The following is a 13,816-nucleotide window of genomic DNA, read 5'->3' on the forward strand; positions in this document are numbered from 1 at the left end:
GGTGTAGCGTAGAGCCCAAAAAACTAAGTGAGGCGTAAAGCATGAGCCTCATTTTTTTTTGAAAACTTAAAAAAACTTTAAAAAAATATCTAAAAATACAAATAAATAAAAGAAATGCTTTATTAATGAAGCAAACAACTAATAAGAAATAGAAAATCTCAAACAAATATCGAAAAATATAAGATTAACATGTAAAAGTAATATTAATGCAACAATTTGATCTGTGTGACTATCTAAGAAATAAAATATGAGCATTAAATAAAAAATTAAGTAAACAATCAAATTGTTTTCTCTAACATATGCACATACACAAAGCATCGGAAGTCAACATCTCTAACAATCAAAGCAATGAAAGTCAAGACTTAACAAAATTTCTAACAATAAAAAATTAAGTAACTCATACATATGCACATACACAAGGCAGTGGAAGTCAACATAATAAGATGCAAGTGTTTTCTCTATAAAAGTCCATCTTCATCACCAAGTCCACGTCTTCTGTGAATACAAAACTTTTTTATGAATTCAAGTATGCAGTTGAGAAAGAGCACTCGACTCCTTGAGCTCAATAGGCATTATTGGTCCTCACCAAACTGATAAAACAAATATCAGAGGAATAATTTGCTACAAAATAGGCATCAAGCTTTTTTTTATGGCGAGGACTAATAATGCGAGACATAGACAAAGACGAGAGAGATAGACGGAGTACTTGTTTGACCTCATTCAACCTCTTCTTCCTTTCATAGAGAGAGACAAAGAGACGAGGGGGGCAGTGAAAGTGAGAGGCACCGAGAGATGGTGAGACAAGAGAAACAATCAGAGAGAGTAGGGCGAGCAAGAGACGAGAGAGACAGAGAGAAAGAGAGGGAGAGACCCCAATTAGGTTCAGGGGCTCACTTTCTTTCTCCCCTAATTTGGGTCAAATGGGGGGCTTTGACCCCCATTTGACCCGATATCCAAAAGGGGCGTGCCTAAGCGCACCTCGCCCTGAGGCGTGCTTAAGCGCACCTCGCCCTGAGGCGTATGCTTCATAGCATATGAGTCATATGCCCAAGGGCATTTACGCTTTTTAGATGCGCCTTAAGGCACATGGGGTGCGCCTTGAGGCACGTTTTAAACAACACTAGACTGAAATAACCAAAATCCCCTAATGGGTATTATTACAACAATATAAACAATATTATATATATATACATACCATATTCACTTGTATCGTTAAAGGTAATTTCTCGGTGAGGGTATTTCTTGGAGGGATTTTCAAAAGTTGATAAATCTGGGGATTATCTTGGGAAAATCTTTGGGAGTTTAAAAAATTGAAAAATATATAAATAACAACAAAAAACCCAAGAAAATAATAAGTTTTGTATTATTTTTATTTCAAAAATATAGAGAAGCACGTTTTAAAGGTTTTAAAATATAAAAGAAACAAAAAACAGGAAATGCAAACTTAATTTAAAAAAACTCATAAAATATCGTTATAATATGGTGATATTATCATGATATTTTCTATTTATCGATATTTAGAAAATATCGTGATATATTCCCGATATTATCACAACCTTGAAATTTCCGATAATATCGTGATATTTTCAAAATATTAGCGATATCAGTGACTATGGTACATACACATGCAAGTATAAATATATATATATGTACATAGAACATTTTTGTTAGGCATGCTCTATATTGAGGGGAAAATCACTCATTGTTCACAAATCTATTTGGGGGTCTAGATTCCCTAGTGGATCTTCTAAGGGTACTAGATTCCTGTGACTCAATGCTAGAATATCTTTCTAAGGCACTAGGCTGACTATCATTGCCCTTCTTCTATATTGAATAAGTTGATGTTCAATTCCATCTACATCATGGTTCTTATCACCAAGAGTACTTAGTTGAGGTTCTTCATTCATAATATCAATACTCAAAGAATCTTCTGTATTTTTTGGGAGCAACTCAAACAAAAAAGAATTATTACTAGCTTTCTTAGGCACACTTTGATCAGAACTTTATTTTTCAAATAATGTCACATTTCTAGAAATATATAGATTATCATTTTTGAGATCATAACATCTAAAACCTTTTTGGGTTTCACCATATTCGAGGAAGACACAAATGTATTGCTCTAGTAGACAATTTGTCATTTTTGTTGGTAAGTACAAACATTTGCAACCAAAAGTTCTCAATCTAGAGTAATGAGGGAAATTTTTGTAAAGTTTTTCAAGAGGTGTAATGTTTTGAAGCTTGACAAAAGGCATTCTATTTATGAGATAAACAAGATAAGTGCAACTTTGGCCCAAAATTCCTTTGTTCTAGTAGTTTCTACAATATACCTATGTTTTCTTTTTGCCAATCTAATTTGTTGAGGGGTGAGCACAAGATCTGAAAGTGTTTCAAAATGATCTTGAAGGAGGTCTGCAAATGTGTGGTGACATTCACTTATTAATGTTGCGAATGTTCTCGACTTTTGCATTCTGGTCGAGATATGCAAATTAGGTACTACCATCACATATATAGTATGCAATTTGTGTGATGCCCTACGAATCTCCTTTACGTAAATGACCCTCATGGATGTCCGCAAATGTGTGGAGACATTCACATTTTAGTGTTGTGAATATGCTTTGTATATACCGAAGTTATGGTTCATTTGCAGTGTTTCCTTACTTTCGTAAATTTGAAGAATGACCTGCCTACAAATATCCCTTTATGTCAGGCATTAAATGCGACCATCGTTAATATAAAAATGATGGTTCACATTCCAGGGCTATTTTCGCATAAACTAAGGTTTTTTCTCCCAACCAGTGATCCCCAATGTTTTTCCCCCGACAATTTTTCGGCGATTTTCTGACGACAATCAAATTTCTACAATTCCATTCAGTTTCAAATATTTTTTGAAATAATTTGGCATAAATTCTCTCTATGAATCAGAGCGAAATATAGCTATATTTGTATCAAAGAATTTTTTGACTAAATTGTAAAAAGATTTGAAAGCTTCAAATACTTCATTTTGTGCCTAAGAAAATAAATCCAAGTGTACCAAGAATAATAATCAACAAAGATCACATAATACACATAACCACTCTTAGATACGTTTGGTGCCGGTCCCCATACGTTCACATATATTAATTCAAGTGGTTTAGTAGCAAAAAAAGTTATCTTTAAAGGGAATGACCATTTTTCCAAGAATGCAATCAGTGGAATTTAAATTTTCATTACAAAATTTTCTCAAATGAGGTACATTGAATAATTTAGATATGCTAGGATGACCTAGCCTTTGATGCCACCAAAAATATCCAAATCTTGTACATTGTAACAACATGTATTTTTAGGAATAATCAATTGATCCATGTAGTAAAGATCTCCTTCTCTATGGTCTTCCCCAATCTACATCCCAGACTAAACATTGGTCCGATAAAAAGGAGATTCTACAACCCTGATCATTTATTTGAAAAGCAAAAAGAAGATTTAAATTGAGTTTTGGAACAAATCTAATTTTAGGTATAAAAAAATTTGAAGAATTTTTAAAATCACCAATCCTTTTTATGTCAAGAGAGGAACTATCAATGAAAAAAACATTAGATCCACTATATTACTTCTATGTTCGGAAAGTAAATAATTATTGGGGGTCATATGGAAAGATGCACCAGAGTCCAAGAGCCAAAAAATCTTATCTGGAGGAGAAGAAGAGCAGACCGCGACACCTGAGATGAAAGAAGATGATCCCTTGGGAAGCGGTTGTAGGGTCTCGACTTCGCTCATCCCTTCCTTTGAATTTGGGACAATAAGGCTTAGTGTGCCCGAGTTCTCCACAATTATTGCACACAATTTTTTTCCTCCCTTAAACACTACATTGCCTTTCAAAATATGATTTCGCGAAGTGAGGAGGCTTATAAGAGTTAGTGTTAGCTCCGGGTCTTGAGATGACCAACACATTGTCTTTTGATTCCTTAGACTCGAACATGGTCTTCAATCTTCTCTCTTCCATACATACTTCAGCCAAAACTTCGTGTATGAGTGATAGTGACCTTCACTTGTTCAAATTCTGGTCTAAGACCCTTTATAAGTTGAAAAAATTGCTCTTTAAGGATTTGGTTCTTTCTTAGAAGCGCATCGTTGTGTGTGTCTCAAATAGGCTCCAATTTTTCCAATTGTTCCCAAAGTATTTTGAGAGTGCTGTCATTTGGTCCCAAAGTCTTTTGAGAGTACCATAGTACTATCTAGCACTTTTGTCACCTTGTTTATAATTATAGATCTTATCACACAACTTCCATTTGTGAGTGGCATCTATTTAGGTATATGTTTGCTTGATGAAAGTTCACACCTCATCCACTCTTTCAAACTCTAAAATATTTTCACATGGCTCCACACACATGCTTCACATGGAGAGAGAGTACTTTTGCATGACCCACTTCCCATTCTTGATATGCTTTCTTTTAGTCTAAGAGAGCCTTTTCTCTTTTATTCCCTTTAAGGGTCTCTTCTCTAGTTTCACCGTTTTCTCCCGTAACAACTTTGGTAAGAATAGATTGAGGTTCTGGAGTAGAATCTTCAACAAAATGCCACAACTCCTATCCTGCTAGAATCCTCTTTACCGCGGTGGTCCACATGTTGTAATTGGTCCCATCAAATATGATGGGAACAACAGTTACAACTTCCTTAGCCATGAAAGCAAAGAGAAAAAAAGAGAGAGGAGAGAGAAGAAAAGGGAGATGGCAAGAAAAAGGTGAGGAAGGTTGATGGCACACTTTTTGAAGCAACAATCTAACGTTCCCCGATCTTGTGGTCCACCACGCGATCTTCAAATACAAAATACAATCTAAGAGCACCAAAGCTCTGATACCATGTAATGAAATACAAGGTGCACAAATAGATGCCTCTTATGGGCTTATAAACATACACGAATGTGCACAAACAACGGACCTCTTATGGGTCAATACAAAACACAATCACAAAACCACTTAAGGGCAAGAGCAACACAAAAAAACATAAAAATATTATTGGAGAAATGCTTGAGACAAGCATGATGCAAGAGAGGGAAGAGATCCCCTTTATATAGGCAAGCGGGACCCTATATAGCCGCTGGGAGCATCCAAACAACTATAAATAGAGCCCAACAGGTCTATTTGGTCAAAGACCAAACAGTCCCTAGTCAACATAAAAAGGACACACAAAAAAAACTATTGTGCCCTTAATGGGCACAGTCTATTTACAAAGACTGAAATGATCAAAATACCGCTAATGGGTATTACCTATTACAACAATATAAACAACATAAAGTATATATACTTATGTGTACAACTTAACAGTATTCTGTTCTGACCATATCTGGACTTAATATTACTTATTTTGCTGATACATAACCCACATGAGGGTGTAAGATGGAGGTGAACATAGTGATTCAGTACACACGTGGTCATTTAGGAAGGATATTTAGTTCTATTTATTTATTTCATTTAACTTTCGAGGATTTGCTGATACTGTCTGGGTAAGATCATCTGTTCAGATATGTTCTGCAATTATGTACTGAACCTTCATTATGAAGATTCATTGGTGCAGAAACTAAATCACCCTATCAGATGAATAATACATCCTCAATCTATTGATGCTTAGGTGGAAAATGTTCTTATTTTCAATTTACTAAGACGTTCACTCATGCACTTGTGTGCCATTGAGAAAATGTTTAAGCTGGTTTTCAATTACTTTTTATTTTTTTCGTTCAGATTGGTGTTTGTGTGAAGGTTTTGTCACTTTGAAACTCAATAAGGTGTTGTACTTGCTACACTGTAACTGACACTGCATATTGTAGGTTGACCTGGGGGTGAAGACCAAGACCCAGCTGATGGCCGAGAAGTCTGTCTTCAAGACTCTCCTGATGACCATTATTGCAACTAGTGCAGAAACTGATCTTCAGGATCCTCGGGATGATTTTGTGGTTAATGTTTGTCGCCATTTTGCTATGCTTTTCCATGTGGAATTTTCCTCTAGTAATTTGACTGGTACAGCTGCTCAGTTTTGTGGTTCAATTCTTCCATCAGCTGGTATTCCTACTACGAAGTCTCGAACAGCTACTTATGGTAACCTGAAAGAGTTGGATCCCTTGTTATTCTTAGATGCCTTGGTAGATGTGCTTGCAGATGAAAATAGAGTCCATGCTAAAGCTGCTCTTAGTGCTCTAAATATATTTGCTGAAACACTTCTACTTCTAGCACGGTCGAAGCATGCTGGTGCCTTGACATCAGTGGGTGGTCCTGGAACTCCCATGATGGTATCTAGTCCATCGATGAACCCTGTCTATTCACCCCCACCTGGTGTTCGAATTCCAGTTTTTGAGCATCTTCTGCCTCGCCTTTTACATTGTTGCTATGGAAGCACATGGCAGATTCAGATTGGTGGTGTAATGGGTCTTGGGGCTCTTGTTGGGAAGGTTACTGTTGAGGCTCTATGTGTTTTTCAAGTAGGAGTAGTTCGTGGTTTAGTGTATGTCCTTAAGAGACTTCCTGCGCATGCTGCCAAAGAGCAGGAGGAAACAAGTCAAGTGCTTACACAAGTTCTTCGTGTTGTAAATAATGTTGATGAGGCAAACAGTGAGCCTCGTAAACAAAGCTTTCAAGGAGTACTGGAATTTCTTGCTTCAGAGTTATTTAATCCTAATGCCACTCTTATAGTGAGAAAGAATGTTCAATCATGTCTGGCCCTTCTTGCTAGTAGAACAGGAAGTGAAGTGTCTGAGTTGCTTGAGCCTCTGTATCAACCTTTGCTTCAGCCTCTTATAATGCGCCCTCTACGAAGCAAAAATGTTGAACAGCAGGTAAAGTCTGTCCTATCATGAAGTTATCTGGTTTTCTTTTGTTTCTTTTACAGTTGGCAGTCACAGTTTTTATGTGGTCAGAAGGTCCGAGGTTTCTCTGTTTTAATAAAATCCTCTCTCACACATCTCTCTCCTGTCTATCTGTCCTTTTGAGTTTCTCTCTCCTGCTTGAGCTCATAATGCTACAATTACATTGAAATTAGGTTGGGACAGTAATGGCCTTGAACTTTTGCTTGGCTCTTCGCCCCCCTCTTATGAAGATGACACAAGAGCTTGTAAACATTTTGCAAGAAGCTCTGCAGACTGCTGAGGCTGATGAAAATGTATGGGTTGGAAAATTTATGAATCCAAAGGTGACTATGACACTGAATAAACTCCGGACAGCTTGCATTGAATTGCTCTGTACTACTATGGCCTGGGCAGATTTTAAAACCTCAAACCATTCTGATCTTCGTGCAAAAATAATTTCAATGTTTTTCAAGTCACTTACTTGTAGGACGCCAGAAATTGTGACCGTTGCAAAGGAGGGGCTGCGGCAGGTGATTCTTGAACTCTTCATACCTGTGGCAAGATGCATATTAATTGGTTTGTTTCTGTTGAGGCTTTAAGTATCATTTCATTTGACTATTTGGCACATTAATTCCTCTTGTTTAATGGTTAGGTTATTCAGCAGCAAAAGCTTCCCAAGGAGTTATTGCAGAGCAGTCTCAGGCCTATTTTAGTCAATTTGGCACATACAAAAAGTCTCACCATGCCTCTTTTACAAGGTCTCGCTCGTCTTCTTGAACTTTTGTCAAACTGGTTCAATGTGACATTGGGTGGTAAACTGTTGGAGCACCTAAAGAAATGGCTTGAACCAGAAAAGCTTGCACAAACTCAGAAGTCTTGGAAAGCTGGCGAGGAACCAAAGATTGCAGCAGGTAAACATTATCTCTGCATTGGTGAGAAAATTTCATTTTCTCTTTTGTGTTTTTTCTGACAAACTTCTGTCTTCCTGCAGCCATTATAGAGCTTTTTCATCTTCTTCCCCCAGCAGCAGGGAAGTTTTTAGATGAACTTGTTTCCCTTGCAATGGATTTGGAGGCGGCTCTTCCTCAAACTCATGTTTACAGTGAACTGAATAGTCCTTACCGTTTGCCGCTTACAAAGTTTTTGAATCGTTATGCGGTTGATTCGGTTGATTATTTTATTGAACGTTTGTACCAACCTAGATACTTTAGGCGGTATGGCTTGTATAGTGCTTTTGTGAACCATTCCATTTGATTTGGGCCAATTGTCTCATATCTTTTTACATTTTCTATTTGAATTGTTTGATCAGGTTTATGTACATAATTCGTTCAGAGGCTGGGCAGCCTCTGAGAGAAGAGCTTGCAAGATCACCTGAGAAGGTACTTGCAAATGCTTTCCCGCAGTTTGTACAGAAAATGGATGAATCTGTTACCGTGAACAATGAAGGGAATGTGGTTCCTGGAATTGAAAACTTCAATGGTCAGCCCTCGTCAACCATGACACACAGCTCAGATGCTTACTTTCAAGGCCTTGCTCTTATTTCTGCCATGGTGAAATTGATGCCCGATTGGCTACAGGCTAATCGTGTTGTGTTTGACACCTTGGTGCTTCTTTGGAAGTCTCCAGACAGAGTGGCTCGTTTACAAAATGAACAAGATCTTACCTTAGAGCAGGTAAATGGTATAGATTACTCAATGAGAAGGTGTTTCTTTGACTATATGTGATTTTTTTGGGTGGTACACACCTTTGTTGATTTTCTTTCTTAGGTATTGCTATGATGGGATATAATTGATGCGGTTGAGGTATAATCCTGTTATGTATTTTTTGTTGGTCATCTAATAGGCTATGTGCTATTATCCTTAGCCTAAAGGGGTTGCACCTCTTTTTTCTTCTAAAAAGTGGAAGACAAATGTTACCATAACTAATAGAATGGGACAGAGTGACATTAGTTGATAAATATTAGCATTTAGCTTCAAAAGGACAAGGTGAGAATGTGATTTTTTTCCTTAAGAAGGTGTAAATCAGATTATGCAACACATAACTTGAGTCCATGTGTTTTTCCGTAATTCACTTTAAAGTCTTATCCTCATTCTGGATACTTTTTTTCATAATTGTTTTAGGTCAAGGTTCTGTCTGTCTGTTCCTAAAGGTGATACTTGCATTTATATTCACATGACTTGATGCATGGTGTTAAATAATGTAACATAATTTAATATGTAATCTCATAGTTTTAGTTTACTTTTAAAAGTTTAGTTAGGATTAGGTTAGTTTATTTAACTAGGTTAGGTTTCTTTTTCTTTTTTAGTTTCTTTTTGGACTTTTTTGGCTTTATGCTTTTTTGACCAAAGTCAAAAAGCATAAAGTAGAGAGAGCTGTTGGACTCCCAACAGCTCTATTTAGAGCCGTTGGGAGCTCAACGACTCCCTCGTTCCCTCTCTCCCTTGTATTATAAATAAGGGGTGATCCCCTTGTGTTTTGTATTAAGGCTTTTCATAAATCCCTTTCACATTCAATAAAGAGGTTCATTTTTATGCCCTTGTGCATGTGTATCCGTGCTATTTGTGCACTTGTGAGAGTTCTCCTTGTGCCTTTGTTCACACCTCTTGTCTCAAGTATCGTGTGTGTACACACTTTCTTTATAGAGATTTTCACACATGAGTGGTTTAATTTCCTCTTTTTTAACAGGTGAAAGAAAGCAAACGGCTTGTCAAGTGCTTTCTAAATTACTTACGTCATGACAAATCAGAAGTTAATGTCTTGTTTGATATGCTGTCAATTTTCTTGGTCCGTACGCGTATTGACTACACATTTTTAAAGGAGTTCTACTTTATTGAGGTGCTTCTTCTTCTTCTTCTTCTTCTTCTCTCTCTCTCTCTGCCTATCTAAATGAAATTTGCTTTATGGTGTTATTTAGGTTGCAGTGCATTATCCTACTCATTTGAAGAAAACTCTTCTCTTACACTTCTTGCTGCTTTTTCAATCAAAGAAACTGGAACATGATCACTTGGTTGTTGTCATGCAAATGCTCATTCTTCCTATGTTAGCTCATGCATTTCAAAACGGCCAATGTTGGGAGGTTCTTGACCAAACGATCATCAAGACTATCGTGGAAAAGATTCTTGACCCTCCAGATGAGGTGGTTCAATCATGTCATTGTTGCTATTAGAGATTCACTTTGTTGCTGCTTGGGCTAGGTATTTATATGATGGTTTCTGTCTATGTAGGTTAGTGCGGAATATGATGAGCCCTTGAGGATTGAACTTTTGCAGCTTGCCACTTTGCTTTTGAAATATCTACAGGGAGACCTTGTTCATCATCGAAAAGAAATGATCAAGTTTGGCTGGAATCATCTCAAGCGTGAAGACAGTGCCAGCAAACAATGGGCATTTGTTAACGTTTGCCACTTCCTGGATGCTTATCAAGCTCCAGAAAAAATAATTCTTCAGGTACCATAAAATGACAATAAGCCTACAGTTGTTACTGAGACCATGATTCCCTTTTTCATCTTTGTTCATGAATTTGTGAGAGTACTATTGAAGCTATTAGCTTATTGCCATCCTGATTTAGTTTGGTTGTTACTTCTGTGTTCTATAAATTGTATCTGTTGTAATCTGGCTTTATGTATTAATGGTTTGCTGATTTTGTTTGTTGAAAAGACTGAAATTTTGAACATAAGTTGGCAATAATTTTGGGTTTGGAAATCATAGATGAACTGCTGTTAACTGCTGAGTTCTGTCTAGTTAATTGATGGGGTGTATAGCTTTTAGGAACACCTTCTTGACTATGATAAAATATGTGTACTTCTTCTTAAGTGTTACCTCGTGTAGATATTATTTGCATGGTTCTTTCTTGTTTGTCAGTGCTAAAACTTACAGGACAAATTTCCATGTGATTTTTCATCCCTTTGGCAATACTAGAAATTACTTTAATACTCGAAAAATTTTCTAAGTGATGTCTAAGGCTCTGAAATTGTCGGTCAGAGTTTCTGATCCGACTTGTCTCTGTTAGCGATGAGATAACACACCAAGGTATTTCCGCAATTAGCTCACCAGGGGCATTTTTGTCAATGTATAGGGTATCGCCCCTCTTGGAGCTGAACTGTAATATTTCTTTTATTTGCTGTTACTTGTAGCCCAAATCATGGTGTACTTGATGGATACTGGGTACTGTAGAACTAGAGTTAATATTGTTTAGGGACATGTAGTGTTGGGAAGTCAAAGTCGAGTTGATGTTGTATAAAGAAATGTAGTGTTTGAAAAAAGGTTGGGTTATTATTGAGCTCAAACATGGAATATGAGTCATTGAAGAAAATTATGATGGTATAGAGAGTTTTTTTGGGGTCTGGTGCCAAAATGAAAAACAACAAGGAATGGACATGATGAAAGTGGCCTAAAACGAGCTGGAAGGTGGTATCTTGGTTTGCTTAAGACTAGGAATATACCTGAACAGACAGTTTGAAGTAATGACTTCTTTGCTGCACCTCTAACATGTAATATTTGAAATACTAGTAGGTGCAACGGGAGGTGAACGCAAAATACCACAGCCATAGTGTGTTGGAAGTTACCATGCCCTTATCCTCAACATCTTATAAGACATTCACTAGTTGCACTACGATCAACTGTGCTCAAGCATCCTTCCAAGTGTACAAGGAGACATAACAATGGGAGTGAATTGGAGTATCCCTATTACATAAATTACCTCTTGTTTTCTCTTATATCATGTAAAATAGTACCTTAGATTATTGTGCTTAAAAGAGGTTGAGACTTGAGACCAAGAAAAATGTAAGAAATTTTCTGCTAAAGATGACATGCAATAATCTTTTTAGGTTTAATGTATTTTATTAGTAAGAATTGTTGTAAAATGACTGTTAGTTTTGGATCCATGATCCGACCCGCACCACATTCCAAGGATCCATCTTGGGATGCGTGGGGGTGGCATGTTTGTAATTTATTTTTATTTCTTGTGTAATGTTATACCCTGTATAACACTTATAAATGATAAGTGAAAAGGGAAAAACCCTATTGCCGCCGACTCCTCTTCTCTCTCCCTTCTCTCTTTACCTCACCTTATCTCCTGCAGGTTGATCTTTTATCTCTTGCAGGTTGATCTTTCTGACAATGACATCTCTGCCCTTAATTTATAACTAATACAAGTGGACATTATTGTATGTAGTTATGTACAATTTACAGGGATGACATCACTATGGCTAGGGCCTTGTAGGCCGTATTGATGCCATTTTTCATAAAATGGTTTAAATGATTTAATTATCTCATGAAGATTGATTCAGGTAATGTTATTAATAGCTTAGTAGTGGTGATAGTCAGCTATTTCTAGAATATTTTGTGACATCCCATAAGTTTGTCCTTGAAAAACAAGATGGCCATCATTTGCTGTCTAAGGATCTAATAGTAATAGTATATGGAATGGTTTGCTCTTTTCCTCCAAGTCATTTGATTGATTTTAAACTTATATTAGTAACAACGGGGAGATAAGGTTTATTGATTTATCTTCAATGGGATGCTAAGATGATGGCATCCCACATGCATCTATGGTATGTCTAGATGATAACTTCCACACTCTGCTCTACCTACAAAATGGTGTTTAAAGTCTCATTTAAGGAGAAAGAGTTCATTGGTTTATTGCTTTCTGAAGCGCATTATAAAATTCCTGTAAGTGGGAATCTTTTCAGTGCATCAAAGCATGTCCTACAAGGTTGGAAATACTTATTGTCTCAAAAATCTGGGATTTGTATGGGAGTTGCATCAAGTAGGGCTGAAGGGGTTTACTTTTGAACAGTCTTTTGGCTACCATTTTTGTTAAATTGCCCTAAAAAATGTCTCTCTACCTTAAGAATGATGGTTATATAGATGTAGCAGCTTGTAACAAACTATTGATGATGGCAAGTTTTGCAGGAATTTTAGGCAGCCTGCTGCTTAATGCGAATGCTCAATATGGTTCACAAAATAATCTGCTTATGTAGGAGAAAAATAGGAAAATTAGGTATTTTCTAGACTTTAATTTTTTAATATGGAGAGATGCAACAGGCATTAGACTTCTTGGAAGCAATCGGGCAGGGTTTAAACATAAGATGGTGAGCTGGTTGAGGGTATCAAATATTGTTCATGTCTTATAATTATATAGTTGCATCAAGGGGAGCAAAATGCCAGATGTTGCAGCATAATTCTTTAGTCTTGGCAGGTGGAAGGTAAGGAAAACCTCTTCAGTAGGTGTTCATGTCTGGTTTATGTAACATGGTTAAAAGCACATATCGTAGGCTCCCCTCACTAAGATTCGAGCCAAGGATATGATGACATTCAAATTTATGGTGATTTCATAGAAAAGGTTTGTCCATGTTGATGGGAAATACTTTGATCTGCAATGCTTATACATTTATATTTTAAATAAAACATACTAGACTGCATGGAAGTTATTGTGTTAAACTATAGGGAAATCTTGCAACCAATGCCATGGAAGGAGGTTTTGAATGAGATGTGGTTTACCCAACGAGAAAAAAGAAATAATACATGAAAAATGTTTCATTTATTGGTTGATGCATAATCTTTTTCTTTTTGTTAGACATAAGGTCTAATTATGTTGGAACTTTAGGTTGTCTAGACTACTTCACCACATGATTTCTCTTTCTGTCATGTCCCTAAAGCTTTCTAGATATTCTAAGGATAGAAGTTAGCATTTAAAGTTTCTACACTGCAATGATACTATCTCCGCCTTTAGCATGCAAATCAGTTTCTTTTGCTTTTTTGGGTGAAAGACTAGAGATCCTTGGGTTCATCATCTGCCAACTGCAGTCAAAGCCCAACCCTTTTACAAAAAGCTGCTCCTGATTTGCTTGAAGAGAAGATGGGATTAGTTTAACTTGCCTTGTTGAAAATTTTGTAATGATTTTTTGAGCTAAGATCCAGTGGAGAAGCAAAGGAGGTGAGCACACTTGAAGTGGAGGGATAACTCATTATTCAAAAAGACAATGAGAATATATGGGCCTACCCT

The 13,816-nt window shown here is 36.8% G+C and overlaps 1 protein-coding gene across 2 annotated transcripts in view; it reads left to right on the forward strand.

Moving 5' to 3' along the window:
* LOC149835682 (uncharacterized) overlaps window positions 1-13,816 on the forward strand; it is a 96,256-nt gene that overhangs the window by 62,723 nt on the left and 19,717 nt on the right. For both annotated transcript variants that reach the window (XR_016432345.1, XM_090008681.1), the window contains exons 14-21: window positions 5,801-6,802; window positions 7,006-7,341; window positions 7,464-7,722; window positions 7,803-8,025; window positions 8,121-8,484; window positions 9,497-9,646; window positions 9,726-9,947; window positions 10,036-10,257. Coding sequence is in view for 1 of the 2 variants with exons in the window: in XM_090008681.1 (XP_089864807.1) it covers window positions 5,801-6,802; window positions 7,006-7,341; window positions 7,464-7,722; window positions 7,803-8,025; window positions 8,121-8,484; window positions 9,497-9,646; window positions 9,726-9,947; window positions 10,036-10,257 (2,778 nt within the window). In the remaining variant the exon portion in view is untranslated. The remainder of the gene's footprint in view (window positions 1-5,800; window positions 6,803-7,005; window positions 7,342-7,463; window positions 7,723-7,802; window positions 8,026-8,120; window positions 8,485-9,496; window positions 9,647-9,725; window positions 9,948-10,035; window positions 10,258-13,816) is intronic.

This window comes from Nuphar pumila, chromosome 6, assembly GCF_984573655.1.
Source record: "Nuphar pumila chromosome 6, dmNupPumi1.hap1.1, whole genome shotgun sequence".
Taxonomy (NCBI): Eukaryota; Viridiplantae; Streptophyta; class Magnoliopsida; order Nymphaeales; family Nymphaeaceae; genus Nuphar; species Nuphar pumila.